At 46.8% G+C, this 13,699-nt stretch overlaps 5 protein-coding genes across 5 annotated transcripts; 1 reads left to right on the top strand and 4 right to left on the bottom strand.

Annotated features, from left to right (window-relative positions):
- Positions 1–760: 760 nt before the first annotated feature.
- N7483_009312 (putative respiratory complex assembly protein Rmp1) lies at positions 761–3,034 on the top strand (the record flags this gene model as incomplete). The annotated part of the gene is made up of 1 exon (XM_057092739.1): positions 761–3,034. The coding sequence occupies one exon, from the start codon at positions 761–763 to the stop codon at positions 3,032–3,034; it is 2,274 nt and encodes a 757-aa protein (XP_056943913.1).
- Positions 3,035–3,889: 855 nt separating this feature from the next.
- Positions 3,890–4,790, bottom strand: N7483_009313 (uncharacterized protein; the record flags this gene model as incomplete). Its single annotated transcript, XM_057092740.1, has 2 exons — positions 3,890–4,433; positions 4,498–4,790. 2 exons carry the CDS (start codon positions 4,788–4,790, stop codon positions 3,890–3,892), a joined length of 837 nt encoding a protein of 278 aa, XP_056943914.1.
- A 973-nt stretch (positions 4,791–5,763) lies between these two features.
- On the bottom strand, positions 5,764–7,629 carry N7483_009314 (uncharacterized protein; the record flags this gene model as incomplete). The annotated part of the gene is made up of 7 exons (XM_057092741.1): positions 5,764–5,986; positions 6,039–6,104; positions 6,159–6,311; positions 6,371–6,767; positions 6,822–6,992; positions 7,064–7,401; positions 7,478–7,629. 7 exons carry the CDS (start codon positions 7,627–7,629, stop codon positions 5,764–5,766), a joined length of 1,500 nt encoding a protein of 499 aa, XP_056943915.1.
- Positions 7,630–8,327: 698 nt separating this feature from the next.
- On the bottom strand, positions 8,328–10,360 carry N7483_009315 (sulfatase family protein; the record flags this gene model as incomplete). The annotated part of the gene is made up of 5 exons (XM_057092742.1): positions 8,328–8,678; positions 8,733–8,854; positions 8,928–9,414; positions 9,473–9,963; positions 10,018–10,360. The coding sequence occupies 5 exons, from the start codon at positions 10,358–10,360 to the stop codon at positions 8,328–8,330; spliced, it is 1,794 nt and encodes a 597-aa protein (XP_056943916.1).
- Positions 10,361–11,172: 812 nt separating this feature from the next.
- Positions 11,173–13,676, bottom strand: N7483_009316 (fungal specific transcription factor domain-containing protein; the record flags this gene model as incomplete). Its single annotated transcript, XM_057092743.1, has 3 exons — positions 11,173–12,454; positions 12,527–13,488; positions 13,563–13,676. 3 exons carry the CDS (start codon positions 13,674–13,676, stop codon positions 11,173–11,175), a joined length of 2,358 nt encoding a protein of 785 aa, XP_056943917.1.
- Between the last annotated feature and the right edge of the window lie 23 nt (positions 13,677–13,699).

Raw genomic sequence — 13,699 nt, forward strand, 5'->3', positions numbered from 1 at the left:
TTGAAAGAAGTGTGAAATGTTGTAGTGAAGAGAGTACTTGACACTGGATGGATTCAAGTAGAGACGGAGGTAGCCGATCACGTCTCAATTATATGCTGCAAGGTTCGGTTGTGGGATTTGAAGCGGTGAAGTCAAAGACACACATGTACACGGCTCAGGATGCTGAGGGGTATGTGGTGTATCTACGATCCGAAACATGAAGTATCCCACCTTGCGCGTGGGGGTGGCATTGCGTGGGAGAAGAGATCCCGCCATGGTAGGGAGATACAGTAAACTGAAATTGTTCAAAATGCAAGTCCGATGCTCCAGTGATCTAGATCTCTCAAAGTTACTATTGCTACTACTATTAGCTCCAAACTTGAACCTTTGAACTCTGCCCTAACGCCAGTGCCCTGCCAGTGGTGTATAGTAGTAGCGGGTATACTACAATGCGACTAGTGGCCGAGTCGTGCACTGGATAGTACTGCCCATAGTGTACCTGTGGACCGTGGTACCATATAAAAATTGAACCACCTATCAAAAAGGACATTCAAAACTACTACGTAGATATCAGAGCGTTCTCTATGTATTAGTGAACTAACCATCATGATCTCCAGTGTCAGTATACAGAGAAGAACGATAAGAGATAAGATAAATAAATTCTTATCTTATCTTATTCCTTATCGATAAACCCCCATTTTGGCTTAGTGTTGCTGGGAAATTCTCAAGATAAGTTGACGAGTTCACAGCAGAAGTGACAAGCACTGCGCCGTGGAACATAATGCGATCATATAACCCCAATGCACGAAGGATCTGGGCATCCTTTCCGAATCTCCACCGATCGCCCATTCCGAGTCAGTCTTGCTTCACTCGCCTTCGTTTCCAAAGCTCGTCTTCCAACGACCAACCGACACGTCATGAACCTTTCAACAATAAAACCTCCCATCGCCGCCGGTTAAAGTCACAGGCTGTGGCTTTGAAGCTAGAGATTGGAGTGGACTCGTTGGGACAGCCCGGTGAAATAGTTGTTCTGCCTCCGCGGCGCAACAAGACCTTGCAACAGCTACGTCGCAAGGACCAGCTTGCAGCTAGAAAAGATGCGCCAATGACCATATCTTCCATCCTGGGGGATTTGGAGGACGAGGCATCTGTAACCGGGCCTGAAACTGTTCGCAAGAGACTGGAAGAAATACGTGAAACCTACCAGCCCAGTCAAAAATTGACTGTCGAAGACTGGGAAGACCTTCAAACCACCTTATCATCATCATTCACAACTGAGCAGCTCTCCTCCTACCTCGCTACCCTCAAAAACGACGAATCTATACCAGAAGTGCATGCGGACCACCAGCGACCGGAGGGTTATATGCCGTTAGGGACTAGCACCCCATGGCAGGGTACAACACCGAGCCTGACGGGAAAGCCTATGCTCGCAGAACGGATCATTCGAGAGCACTGGGAACTTTCTCTCGTGGATGAAGTGGGCCATTTGGATCTTTACCTCTCTCGACCGATTATTACTCTGCTATTGAATGCGGATCACTTCTCATTTGACCAATTAGCAACCCTCCACCAGTCTAGCATCGACATCACTCATGCCCTTGGATTGGTGAGAATCACGGGATTGAAAGCTGCGTGTGGTTCAGTTCGCGATATCATCCAAGATGCTACAACAAGAATTCGCGAGGATGACACGGGCATAGATCTCGCCGCCTATAGTTCACGTTTGACTCCAACTTTCATTGACTGGGTGTGCCAAGAATACAACGTGATGATAGACCAGGGACGGTCTAAACGTACCGCCAAGGTACTTTATCTCGTTGAGAATAAGACTGGCGCCGACCATGCCCGAAGAACGTTAGGATTGGCGGTACATCATCCTAGCCCCACGAATCGGCTATTCTCCACATACCTGCCTGGTTCGGAGCCTGCGCATATTTACAGCTATATTCCAGGAACCAGTGGATCCTGGTTTGACAAGCAAGGATCATGGTTTCGATGGGCCATGCCCGCTGTTCAGACTGCGGTCCCGGCTCTCTACCGCACTCCATTTTTTCTTGCTCATCAAACACGACTGTCTGATGAATTACTCAAACTTCTTCGCAGTCAGCCTCGCACAAGGATACTCAAGGATCATGAGAATAGCTTCAGCATCCGTGAATCAATGACAGCCACAGTTGGACAATGTCTTTTCGGCCAGAAACCCATGTTGAATGAGACGGCTGTTACGGCATCACAACTTGGAAGGCTTTCCCTTCCCCGGACATTTGTCAATAACATCCCTCGGATGAAGCCTTTCCTGGACACTCTCCCAGAAACAGAGCGCGAAAACGATGATATGGAAACCCATTTTATCCGACTGGTTCCTTCGCCTAAGTTTGCTGCCCGTCTTCCCGAGATAGATGTGCAAATTCTATCCAAGCCTGGCGAAATCGAGCTTCAAAAAATCAAGATCATCCTAGACACAAATAATCTTGACTATTTGCTTCCCGAAAATGGCCTCGATCTCCGCTTCACCCACACTCGTTCCTTGGAGTTGTCCGCCGATGCCATTGCTGAATCAAGCGAATACGAAGGCCTTCTAAGTAGCGTTTTACGACCTATACGTGACGCATTCACAGCTAAATCATCCTCTGAGCATGATTGGTCCACACCCACGCATTCTTCATCTCTTCCTCCGTTCTGTCAGGTTGACCTACCGCGAAACATTCTTTCATCCTTGGTCTCTACAGGGTCTCCTCTTCCAGCTAGCGAAGATCAGTCATTAGCCGAATATATGTTCTTACCTTTCAGGGGTGTGCGAGGTACTGCTGTACGATACTACGATTTCGAAGGCAGAAGATTCAGATACCGCTTCTACGACAATGGTCCCTTCCTTGCGTCGCAGATCAATGAGGTTCAGCTAGATTTGGAACTTCCCCAAGCCGACATCAAACCCTCGGATTCCCAGGTTGAACTTGAAGATCCCGCGGAAGAGCAGTTCCATTCATTTTATCAAACGGCATGCAATTTGGCATTTGAAATTCACAAATCGCGAGATGTGTACGAGCATGAGTGAGATGGACTCTCTTTCTTGACTACACAGTGTACTATACTTACTTCGACAGTCTTCACCAACATTGAAATGGGGTGAATGATTCGAGAACCTCATCATATATAATGTAAATAACAATGCAAATTTGGAAATACCCATCTCCATCTATTTATTCAAATTTAGATCCTACTGATCAGAACGAAGAAGTTGAAACCCGCTCGCGAGAGCATATTTCTAGTGATATTTTAATAATTTATTTCACATATCCAAAGTTAACGCCGCAAGGTTTCATATCTGAGCCCCAAAAGCCCTCAAGTGCTTGGGCATTGCACTTGACGTGTAAAATCCCACTTAATGTTCGGGAAGCTAGGTCTACTCAACTCCTCAACTGAGTCTGCACATGTGAGATACCGCGCTTCCCGACCGTCCGAATTTTGCTTTTAAGGATTCAAGCTCTGACTATGATGACATATGATGAATCTCCAGCTGACTTGACTGGGGCGACTGTGAGCAGACCATGCAGGCTTCTGGTGTAGCTCTCCTCATCTTAGCTGTATAGCCTTGCCACCCTTGCAATTTCTCCGGGGCAAGGTTTTGTTTTAACAAAAATAAGCCATAACTTGGAACCCAATGACGGGTATGATGGATAATGAATTGTCAAATCATTGATAGTTTGACTTTTGTCAAATGGCGACCACGGATTGAGATAGCCATTTGTGTGCGTGTGGCATGTTGGAAGCCTTGTTGAGAATATGGGCATCTCAATCAAGATGTTCCTGATCGAGGCCATTTGAATAAATCAAGGATCATTTCCGCCTTTAGAATGAAGTGACCGTATTTGTTTTAATTGTGTCGAATAGCTTTTGAAGCGCCAGGAATTCATCCATCATACATCCATTGAGCAGAGCCATGAGAGATGAAAGCGTCCTGAATATCATGAATGTCCTCTGGGGCGAAGCACTCTTTTGGATTCCGACCATCTGAATATGAGCATGATCCAATTGTGAAGCCAGCATTTGGATCTACCGGAAGCCAGTTGCTGTTCCTGCGAGTGGATCCGTCGGGCATCTCCAGAACTGCAGGGTAGTCATTGTCGGTTGTGAGGGGATGGCAGGTAGTCGACCAACTAGGTCCACTGCGATTCTGTGTCCCAGAGTGAACATCAGACATAGAATCTGAGATAGGGGAGCGGAATTCGTCACGGTCTCGGTCAACCTCCCACTGGTTATATGTGATGTGGCTGAATTCCGTTGTACTGGAGAGGTCGGATAATGGGGAACCTGGAAAGGTAGAGGTAGATGTCGCTTGGGTCAGAGGAGTCATGAAGAGAGCTCTCTCTGCTGCCAAACGCGAGAAGCCTTGTTGTTTCTGTGCTTCGTCTGGATGTTGCATAGTTTGTATGTCGCCGTTGTTGTTCAAGAATCTGCAAGGAAGGTTCTCGTCAGTCATAGTCTTAGCAGATTCTAACGAGATTCAAATCAATTTACCTTGTCATGAATAATCCCTCGTCGCCTTCTGGATTAACAAGGTTTGCCTGATTCCAGAGCTGCCATTGCTGATCATAATCCTTGGGTAGTCCTAGTGGGCTACCGAAATTCATTTGATTCTCGAACGCCCATGCGTCTGGGTCATTTGAAAACCCGAGTGGGTCGCAAACAAAGGATTGCTGCAGCATCTGCACATCAACCATCTCATTGAGAAGATCGTATTGGGTCTCTTGGTCTTGAAAATGGACCTGTGGCCATTGAACGGCACTAGCGCATTCTTGATTGTTGCTCATTTTGAAGGAGAGCACAGTCGTGCTTTTTGATTCTCTCAAGATCGATCAAGAAGTCTAAGCTCAAGCTTCTCGGAATAAAGGTGAAGAAATGACCTTTAGAGCTTGTTTTCCTCGTGAGGTCGGCACTGTGAACACTTGAGTAAAATGCACATGAACAATGTACACCAGAATAAGATAAAAAAAAAACAAACGATCAAAAAAAAGAAAAAAAAAACTGTTTCCCCGCAAATCCGGGGCATATTTCAATTAAAAACAAATTGCGGAGAAAAAGCGAGGAAGCTCTGCAAGCGAGCTAGGAAGCTCAACCTAACGGGTCAATTCATGTAAGGCACGCTTTGATAACGTTGCACCACATGCACATGTGATGTATATTAACCGAGTTCTTTTCCCCAGATTATATTACATTATATTAGGCGGATCGGACCGAGTCTTATGATGGACCAATCGGTCAATTCCACTATGCTCGGTAACCAGGTCTACATTCTCTATTAACCGAGTAGCCCCGCAGGAGTAAGAGAAAATTGACTTGATTTATGCACTTGTGCAGGAAGATTCCCCGGATTTGGCTTATAATGTTGAATGATCTTGCAGCAGACCACATGGAGACCAGGTTTTCTTCACGCAAGGTACAGGAATTCAAGTTCCCGAGAACCTGGAGATTCAAATGTTATGTAGCACTTGAAAGTACACTATAAATGCTAGTAGATTTCAACCGAGGATGACCGGAAGAATTCACATCCACCTGGGCAGCCCTGGAGGGCTCAGACTTTTCACGGCTATTTTACCTCGATTGAAGTGAAGGCTTGAATAGAACATACTTTAAGGCTGAAATCTTCATCTACACGGTTAGTTTAATTTAAGGCATACGGAGAAAAGAGTGCGAGTACCCATGGCGATCGGTAAAAAGAATTTGAAATTATCATTAATCATTAAATCCCTCTCTCAGAACTTGAAACAATATACTCTAAGTGTATCATAAGTTGCTCAGACTGCTCGGTTGAGACTCCTTGTCATCTGTGCTAGCGGCCTTTCTGCGCTGAAAGTAGTACTGCACCGAGAGGAATGCTCCTTGCGCCCATGCCACTCCAGCCAGAGCACAAATTGCCGTTAAACCCTTCACATATTTGGGAGCGTCTGCAGTACGGAAGATCTGGGAACCTGAAATACCAGCACAGTTCGCAGCCATAACAACCAGCCTGATAACATATTAGCATTTTATACAGATCAAAGGGGGCATGGTGAACTTACGCCATGGAAACACTTCGTTCCTGAGGAGTTTTGCAATATAAGGACAGCCATCCGACATTAAGAATACTGAGATGAAAAGTCAGTTCCGCTTCCAACCAATTCGGAGTGAGAAATACATACTGCATGCTGCAATAAGAGACGTTGGCGATGGTGATCACTCCATATCGGTGCCATTTGGGAGAGTCGTATGAATCAGTCCGCAGGCAAACATAGGAAATCAAATTCCAGGTGAGTGCGAGCATGACGAATGGACCACGGTGACCAGTTCGATCCCTATTTCCCAGTGATTAGTTACTGAACAAGTTTTCAACCTAGATTTTCGATGGACTTACGAGCAGAAGGCCAGAATAGTCAACCACACAATACCACAATAAACACCGACAGAGGCTAAGGCGTTGGCTTTAACAGCACTGAACCCAATCGACTTGATCATAGACGGGCTGTATTGAGTCAAGCCCTGGAAGCCGGACATGGAGACGAGAGTCAGCATGACATGCTGCCAAATACGGGGCTGCTTGACAGTCTTCCAGATATCCGATCGAGAGATCTGAATCTGACCACGAGCCTTGCGTGGATCATCCAACAAAACTCGGTTGACAATGATTTGAGATTCGCGCTCGGTGAAATAACTCCAGCGGCCCATGGAAATAAGTGGTCGGCCATCGCCCGCTTTGGGCGGTACTAGGAGTGTGAACACAATTCCAATGAACAAGGTGATCAGACCCTCGACTGGGGTTGAGATTAGCCTTTGGACTTGATTCTGACAGAGCTAGTCTGACTCACTGAGGAAGATCCATCTCCAACCCGCCATTCCGCAAGTTCCATCCAACTTAAGCACTCCAGCAGAGATCAAGCTTGACGTAGCGGAAGCAAACATCTGACCATAGAAGAAGAAACTTGTGCGCATGCTGGTCTCCTCTTTCTTATACCAAGTCGAAAGGTAATACAGAGCACCTATGAGGAAGACAAATATTGTTAGTATGATGGAAATACGGGGCTAATGATATGAAGGAGATGTTAAGTACCAGGAATGAAACCGCCTTCACAGAGACCGAGCAGGATGCGAGTCACCAAGTATGCGGGGTAGGACTGCACAAAGGCCTGGAAGGTAGCCACCAGACCCCATGCGAACAATTGTCCTGAAAGCCAGACACGCGGTCCAATGCGTTGCAGGATTATATTTGAAGGGATTTCTGCGAGCACGATACCAGCCGACAGCAGCTGGGTACCGACATTGACTTGATCAGTGGTGATACCGAGATCCTTGGTGATGGTTGATGTGAGTACGGCGCTGATATTGCCTCGGTCGAGCTGCAGGGCGAAGAAAGCGAGTGCAAGGGTTGGAATTAGGATGAAATCGATTCTATTCATTCGACTGTTAGTGGTCATTGTTCCCAATCTTCATCATTGTTGAGATCAACAAGCTGAGTATAACATACTTGCGTCGGATACTGGCTTCTTCATTGTCCCAGTCTTTGATGATACCATGTTCTACCTCGCTGGGAGGAGAATCAATGATCTTTTCATTGACTGCTATCTTTTCAGGAATGGTATCCTGATCAGACATCTGGTCCAGGGATAACCTTGTCATGATGAAGTGCACAAGACTCCAAACAAAAGTCTTAAAAATGTATCTCAGTGAAAAGGGGAGGAATTGAAGGGTATGAAAGGTCTGGATCACTTCATGATTTCTCTTTTCACCTGGATGGGCAGCTCCCTTTATAACAAACACTTTTTTTTCCGATCGCTTATCGGGGATTGCGTAGCTCCCTCATTCCAAAGTAATTGGCTTCTAGATCTTGTCAAAGCCTGTCACTGTGGCCCCGTTGACTGTCGCGACAAGACGTGGAGGTATGGCGCAATCATGGCGCCCTTGACGAGCTGCGGAACAACGGACCCACTGTCAGTTTGGGCTATAGGGAATTTCTGTGTGGTCATTATCTCTGCCGAGGGCATATACCGGCAGATTTTAATTATTTTATTCTGTAGTCTTTTTTTAATTTCAGGCTCAGTGCACATGGTATGATTGATCCTGATGGTTCGGTTGTGCGGATTATGCATGGTAGTATGAAGTAGTATGAAAGGGCTTCCTTCACGTTCCTCATCTCTCTTACCTGTGGTTTTCTCGCGTGAATTCCATTAGAATTATCGGTCTCAATTTTAATTACTACTTCAAATAATTTCTAAATAGCGAATTGTAGAATCTATTCCACTTCCAATGCTATCTACTAAACTGATCTTGTCATATGGGGTATATAAGTTGAACTTGAAATTAAGATCTTAAGAATGTTACACCCAGATGTGCCAGGGAGCACCATACCTCGTGGTTAACGGTTCCTGTGCACCCTCAGCTGCTATGACATAGCCAGTGTCACACCAGTTGAATGAGACTTCAGGCTGCTGGCTATACGCCAGATCGTACCGTTCGTCCAAGGCTTCACGTAAGGTACTAATGGACTGTCCCGGCTGAACGCTCTCCCAAGGCTCGATGCAAGTAAATCCCTTGCAGGATTTAAGAACGAGCAAAAGGGCATCAAGTCGTCGGATAGTGTGCGAGATGCCACGTCCCAAAAGTTGAGGCTCGATCCCATCGTTGCGAAGACTACTTGGGTAGAGATTGTGCAATTGATACGGATCCGTCTTGTTGAATCTATTAGCCCGAGCTAAATAGTTAGGGATTTTTGGAAAACTTACAGAAAGATCGTAGAGCTCATGCTCATTAGTACACCAGACGGAATAGTAGAGGTTGTAACCCGGACCCAACAGACGAACGGATTTGTAGGTGTTGTTTGGCATGAAAGTAGAGCCACCAATGCCTAGTAATCCCTTAAGTTAGCCTCAATTTCCATGTTTAGTGGGAGACTGGCTGCCCAGGTGGGTTAGTCTTACCAACATGACCGTAATCTCCTTCAAATACCGAAGAACCCCAGAATTCCACGGTGACATGTTCATGTCGTGGTCCAGCAAAATTGGGCGTCACTGGGATCGCAGTACCGTCAAAATCAGAACGGTGAGGGATGCCCGCAAGTTGGAAGATGGTCGGCGCAAGATCGATGTGGGTTGTCACGGCATCTTGCACATGCCCCTCAGGCACGCCTGGGCCACGAACAAAGAGCGGGACTCGAATATCCTCCTCGAAGCCACAGGTCTTTCCTGGTGGCAGACGGTGCTGTCCGATGTGGAATCCATTATCGGATGTGTAGATAATATATGTGTTGTCCAGCTTATCACTCTCTTCCAAACGTGTAACAAGAGAATCGACAAGTTCATCCACGCCCTGAAGAGCTTGTAAACGGGAGCGATAGAAGAAATCACCATAGTCGACGACGGTTTGGTTCTGCTGTTCTAATCCCTGTATCCAACTGACACCACTGGGCTATCCATTTTGTTAATATGTATTCTTGACACCCAAGTCGAATTGACTCGTTACTGACCTCATTCGGGTTGAAGTTTTCGGTACGAGGCACTTTCACATCCTGGAATAGATGCTTATGCCTCTCCAATGGAATGGGCGCTGACATTGAAATCCCCGTGTGATCACTCTTGTCATGGTTGAGCACCATTGGATCGACATTTGAGTGGGGTGCAATAGGTGCCACTGTGACAAAGAAAGGTCGATCCCCTTCCAGCGCGTCCTCTAAGAATCCCAGTGCCTTTTTCGTTATAACTTCAATTGTATGTTGCCCTTCGTAGCTCACTGGCGGGTCATGATTTCGTTGATAGGTAGAGTTTAGGTAGGAGTAGGTAAAGGGATCGAGGAGGAAATCGGAGCCGTTGAACCCATTAATGTGAGGGCTATGGTAGTTATCGACTGTATGAGAGTTGAACATTTTCCCTGTATAGTATGTATCGTAGCCGGCTTCTTGCAACCAGACCGGCAGGAAGTTATCATTGAATCCACGGTCCACGAATTTGGGATATCCGCCTTTTGCTTGATTAGTCGTATTTTTTTTGGCTTTCGGTCGCAGGGGCCACTTACCGTGTGGTGGACTGACATCTGTAACATTAGTATTATGTGCTTGACGGCCAGTCCATAGGCTAACTCGAGATGGACAACAAAGCGCAGTCGTGACGAAATGATTTTGGAAAAAGGTTCCCTTATCCCGCATATGCTTCAAGATGTGCGGTGTGTATGAGATTGAGTCCAGTTGAAGATCCTGGTCATCAGTGATCACAAAGAGGAAATTTGGTGGTTTTGTTGATTGATGCGATTCTGCTATGCTGAGCACTGACTGAAGTACATTTTGCACATCGATGCCATGTCCAAGAGCAGCGCCCTCGGCTGCCGCGACAAGACTGGCAATTGTAGTGAATAGCTTCATCTTGGTATAGGGTATGAAGACCACATCAATGGGGGGAAAATGAGAAGAAAGAAAACCAAAATGAAATTAAAAATAGAATAAAATAAAATCCATCACGATAGCCGAGTAAGTACCGTTATCAGTGACGATGATTTCGAATTAATCTGGACTCTTATGCGGAGACTCCATAACGGCAAAGCACGAGGTGGATCCCCCCCATGTGGAGATGGTGATGATGCCATCTTTGCTCACAATGGCGGAGAGTATCCACCATCATATTCCTATCATCCTATGATTATTATATTATTCAAATTTTATATAGAAATCATTATCAAAATTGGGAAAGAAGTACAGACCCTGTGTCAAGTTGCACCAAGGATAATTGTAACCTCTGTGTCGGTAGTGGACGTGGATGAATGATAAGATTGATATGTGATGGAGAATATCAAGTGGATCTCAAACTTGAAGCTCTTTCCAGGTGGAGCCTCGTCTTAATGACGTGCTTTTCAATAAGAATGATAACAGTTCATGCACATGTGTATACGCAAGCGTGGACAAGAGTGAAATTGATTAGATCCTAACCATTATCGGATATTCCGAGCTCATGCAATGTACTCTATACACCGTATTTTGACAATGTTCAGATGATTATATTCCTTGGAATACATCACATTATTTTGAATAGATCAAACTCCAGGGATTCCCATATTGCAGGATAGTACTAGGTACAATGCCAATACGCCATACTCAAAAGGTTGAAAATGTACCTCCCAAACACCTAGATACCCCAAAACAAGCCATACGCAGAAAGCGGTAGCCCTGAAAAAAAAACCTCACAATGCCAGTCCGGTCCCTTTACGAGTCCATCTGTACAGAGCCAAAACAGCCTTGCGGCGATGTCGGATCTCACTGGGGTTGACAGGTCGACCACGAGCCTGTGCAACCGCACTGCGCATGACCTGTCGAAAACTCCGTTGATATTCCGTGTTGAGAGTGACGACACATGATTCAGTGGCCCGAATCATTGTTTCGCATGCGTTGAGAATTCCTTCGCCAGCCTCCTTCTGTAACCTTTCGACGATAAGAAGTAATAGAAAACTGCCCTGAAGCAACTGAATGCCAAAGAAATACGGCATAAAACTGATATCCGCGTCGAACCTTAAGATCTGCTGCACCGAATCTGCAGCTTCCAGAGCGTGCGAGATCGTAGATGCAAATGCTGGAGAGGATGTCCAGAAATCCTTATCCTCGATCAGGGACACAGGGTCCCACTTCCCGACGAGTAAAATGTGGAGAACATGAACAAGGTAGGATGCATAGGCGATCACGGTTTGCGTATGCCACGAGTAAGCTTGTGATAGTTGTGCATCCACGGGCGGGTCGGCTTTGGAGCCAAACCCACATGCAGTGGAGAGAGAGGAGTCGGGGTCAGCGGCCGTTGCTGCGGCGAATGTCGTGAGGCTCGCTTTGTAAATCTCGAGTTGTCGCAAGACCTCCGCAACATGGACCTCCCATGCTTCTTTTCCTTGTAGGCGTAAGCCAAGCGTGGGGTGATTGCGCGCTTGATTTAGATCAATCAGCTCACCAGTAATGGTCATCAGGGGGAGGAAAAATCCAAGAATGGAATGGTCGTGACAGATAAAGTTTGGAAAAACCCGACGTTTGTTACGATCACCGGATCGGATACATTGCGGTCCATCAGAGCGCGGGCTGTTGGTGTGGATATTCCCACTTTGCCATGCGCCCTCATCTAATGGCAATAGTAAATCTTCACTTTCAGCATCAAGCAGGGCAAGTGGTCGATTGTAGCACAGTGCCAGGTGACGGTCCATGATGTATAGAAGCCACCAGGTGCGTCGTCGTTCTTCGCGGTACTCTTCAGTAACGATGAAGTTGTTATGAGGATTAGTATTCTTCTCCTCGCAGACACAATTCAAGCTAGGGCGTGAAGGGTTTGAATAATCAAAGACGGGGCCACCTGGGGAGCTTGCCCAGCCTGCCAGAGGATAGTCAAACGAAGGGCTTGATCCAGCGCTCTGCCCTTCTACATTGGAGGCGATTTCAATCTCTTGATTGAGCTTCAGCTCTCGGGCCAGTGTAAAAGCCGCATGCCACCTACAGTCATATTAGATAACTCAAACCCCAATAATTGAGAGATTGTGAGAAGTGAATAGAAATAGTACGTACCATCTCATACTAGCAGCCTTTTGCTCACTAGAAGAAATAATGGAGGCGACATGAATGTATGTTATCACGTCATCGAGCGAGCCAGCTGGACCGATCAGTCCCTTGTCATCGCCCGCTCCTTCAAACGGACGGTGGGTGGAAGCTGAAGCAAAATCCTGAGATCCATGGGAATTCTCTGACTGTTCTTGGTCCTTGAATGAGACATGAATCAGCGGTCGAAGCAGTCGCATGGTCAATGCGCAAAGAAATTGGCATATCTTGCGGCGTTGCAGCGGGGAAATAGACAAGGAGAAAGCTCGGTCATCGACAGCAGCAACCCAAAGCATACTCGCCAGCAAGGCCGGGCTACTCGGTCGAGGATGATCGGGACTCAAAAATGAAGCCTTTCGCAAGACATAACAATGAATATGGTGGCACACTGGATGCATGTGAGTCGAGAAAGCGCTTGTGAAATAAAGCTCCAGCAGGTCGCATACCAAACGACGGGGAAGATTAGACTCCAAGAATGGCATGATCGGTTCCAACACAGGGTACTTCAGCGTGGATCGTGGCGCAGGAGTATGAGGTGGACCAGGTAGATTTGGCGCTGGCATGGATTGAACTTGCGGAGGTCGTGGAGGGTGGTGGCCCGTCAGGTCCACTGGATTCCATATATCCATCAATCGAGGTAAAGGGCCATCTCCTCCATTCATTCCGTTTATCCCTCCAAGCATTTCATATGAATCTGGCGATAATTGCGCCGCCGACAGCCATTCCTCCGTCGGATTATTTCCATCGGCAGCCGATCTGGAGGCACGAGGGCCATCCCCGACACTGGGCGCAGAAAGACTCAAGTCATTAGTCGCGGGCGAGGGTTGGTGAGAGGCTGAATCAGAAGAACTCGGTCGCGGTGGTGAGACCGACCGTGGAGGAAGTTTCGGATCTCCACTGGATTCCCTTCTAGTATAGTTTGAGGTAGAAGTCTCTGTAGTTGGAATAGTTCCTCCTTTGACACGCGCGATTCGTCCTCGTTTCCTTCTTTCGCGAGTGAACTCACAGTGCGTATCACTGCGTAGGCATCGTGAACAGGGGAACGCCCGGTCGCATCGGACTCGGCGAGTATGGCACGAATCGCAAGCCACGCGATTTCGACGCCATCGTCGCTTTCCATTTGGAAGGTCAACGGGACCTGAC

Source organism: Penicillium malachiteum (assembly GCF_028827825.1).
Source record: "Penicillium malachiteum strain IBT 17515 chromosome Unknown utg000004l:1.0-4883003.0:1.0-4884900.0, whole genome shotgun sequence".
Taxonomy (NCBI): domain Eukaryota; kingdom Fungi; phylum Ascomycota; class Eurotiomycetes; order Eurotiales; family Aspergillaceae; genus Penicillium; species Penicillium malachiteum.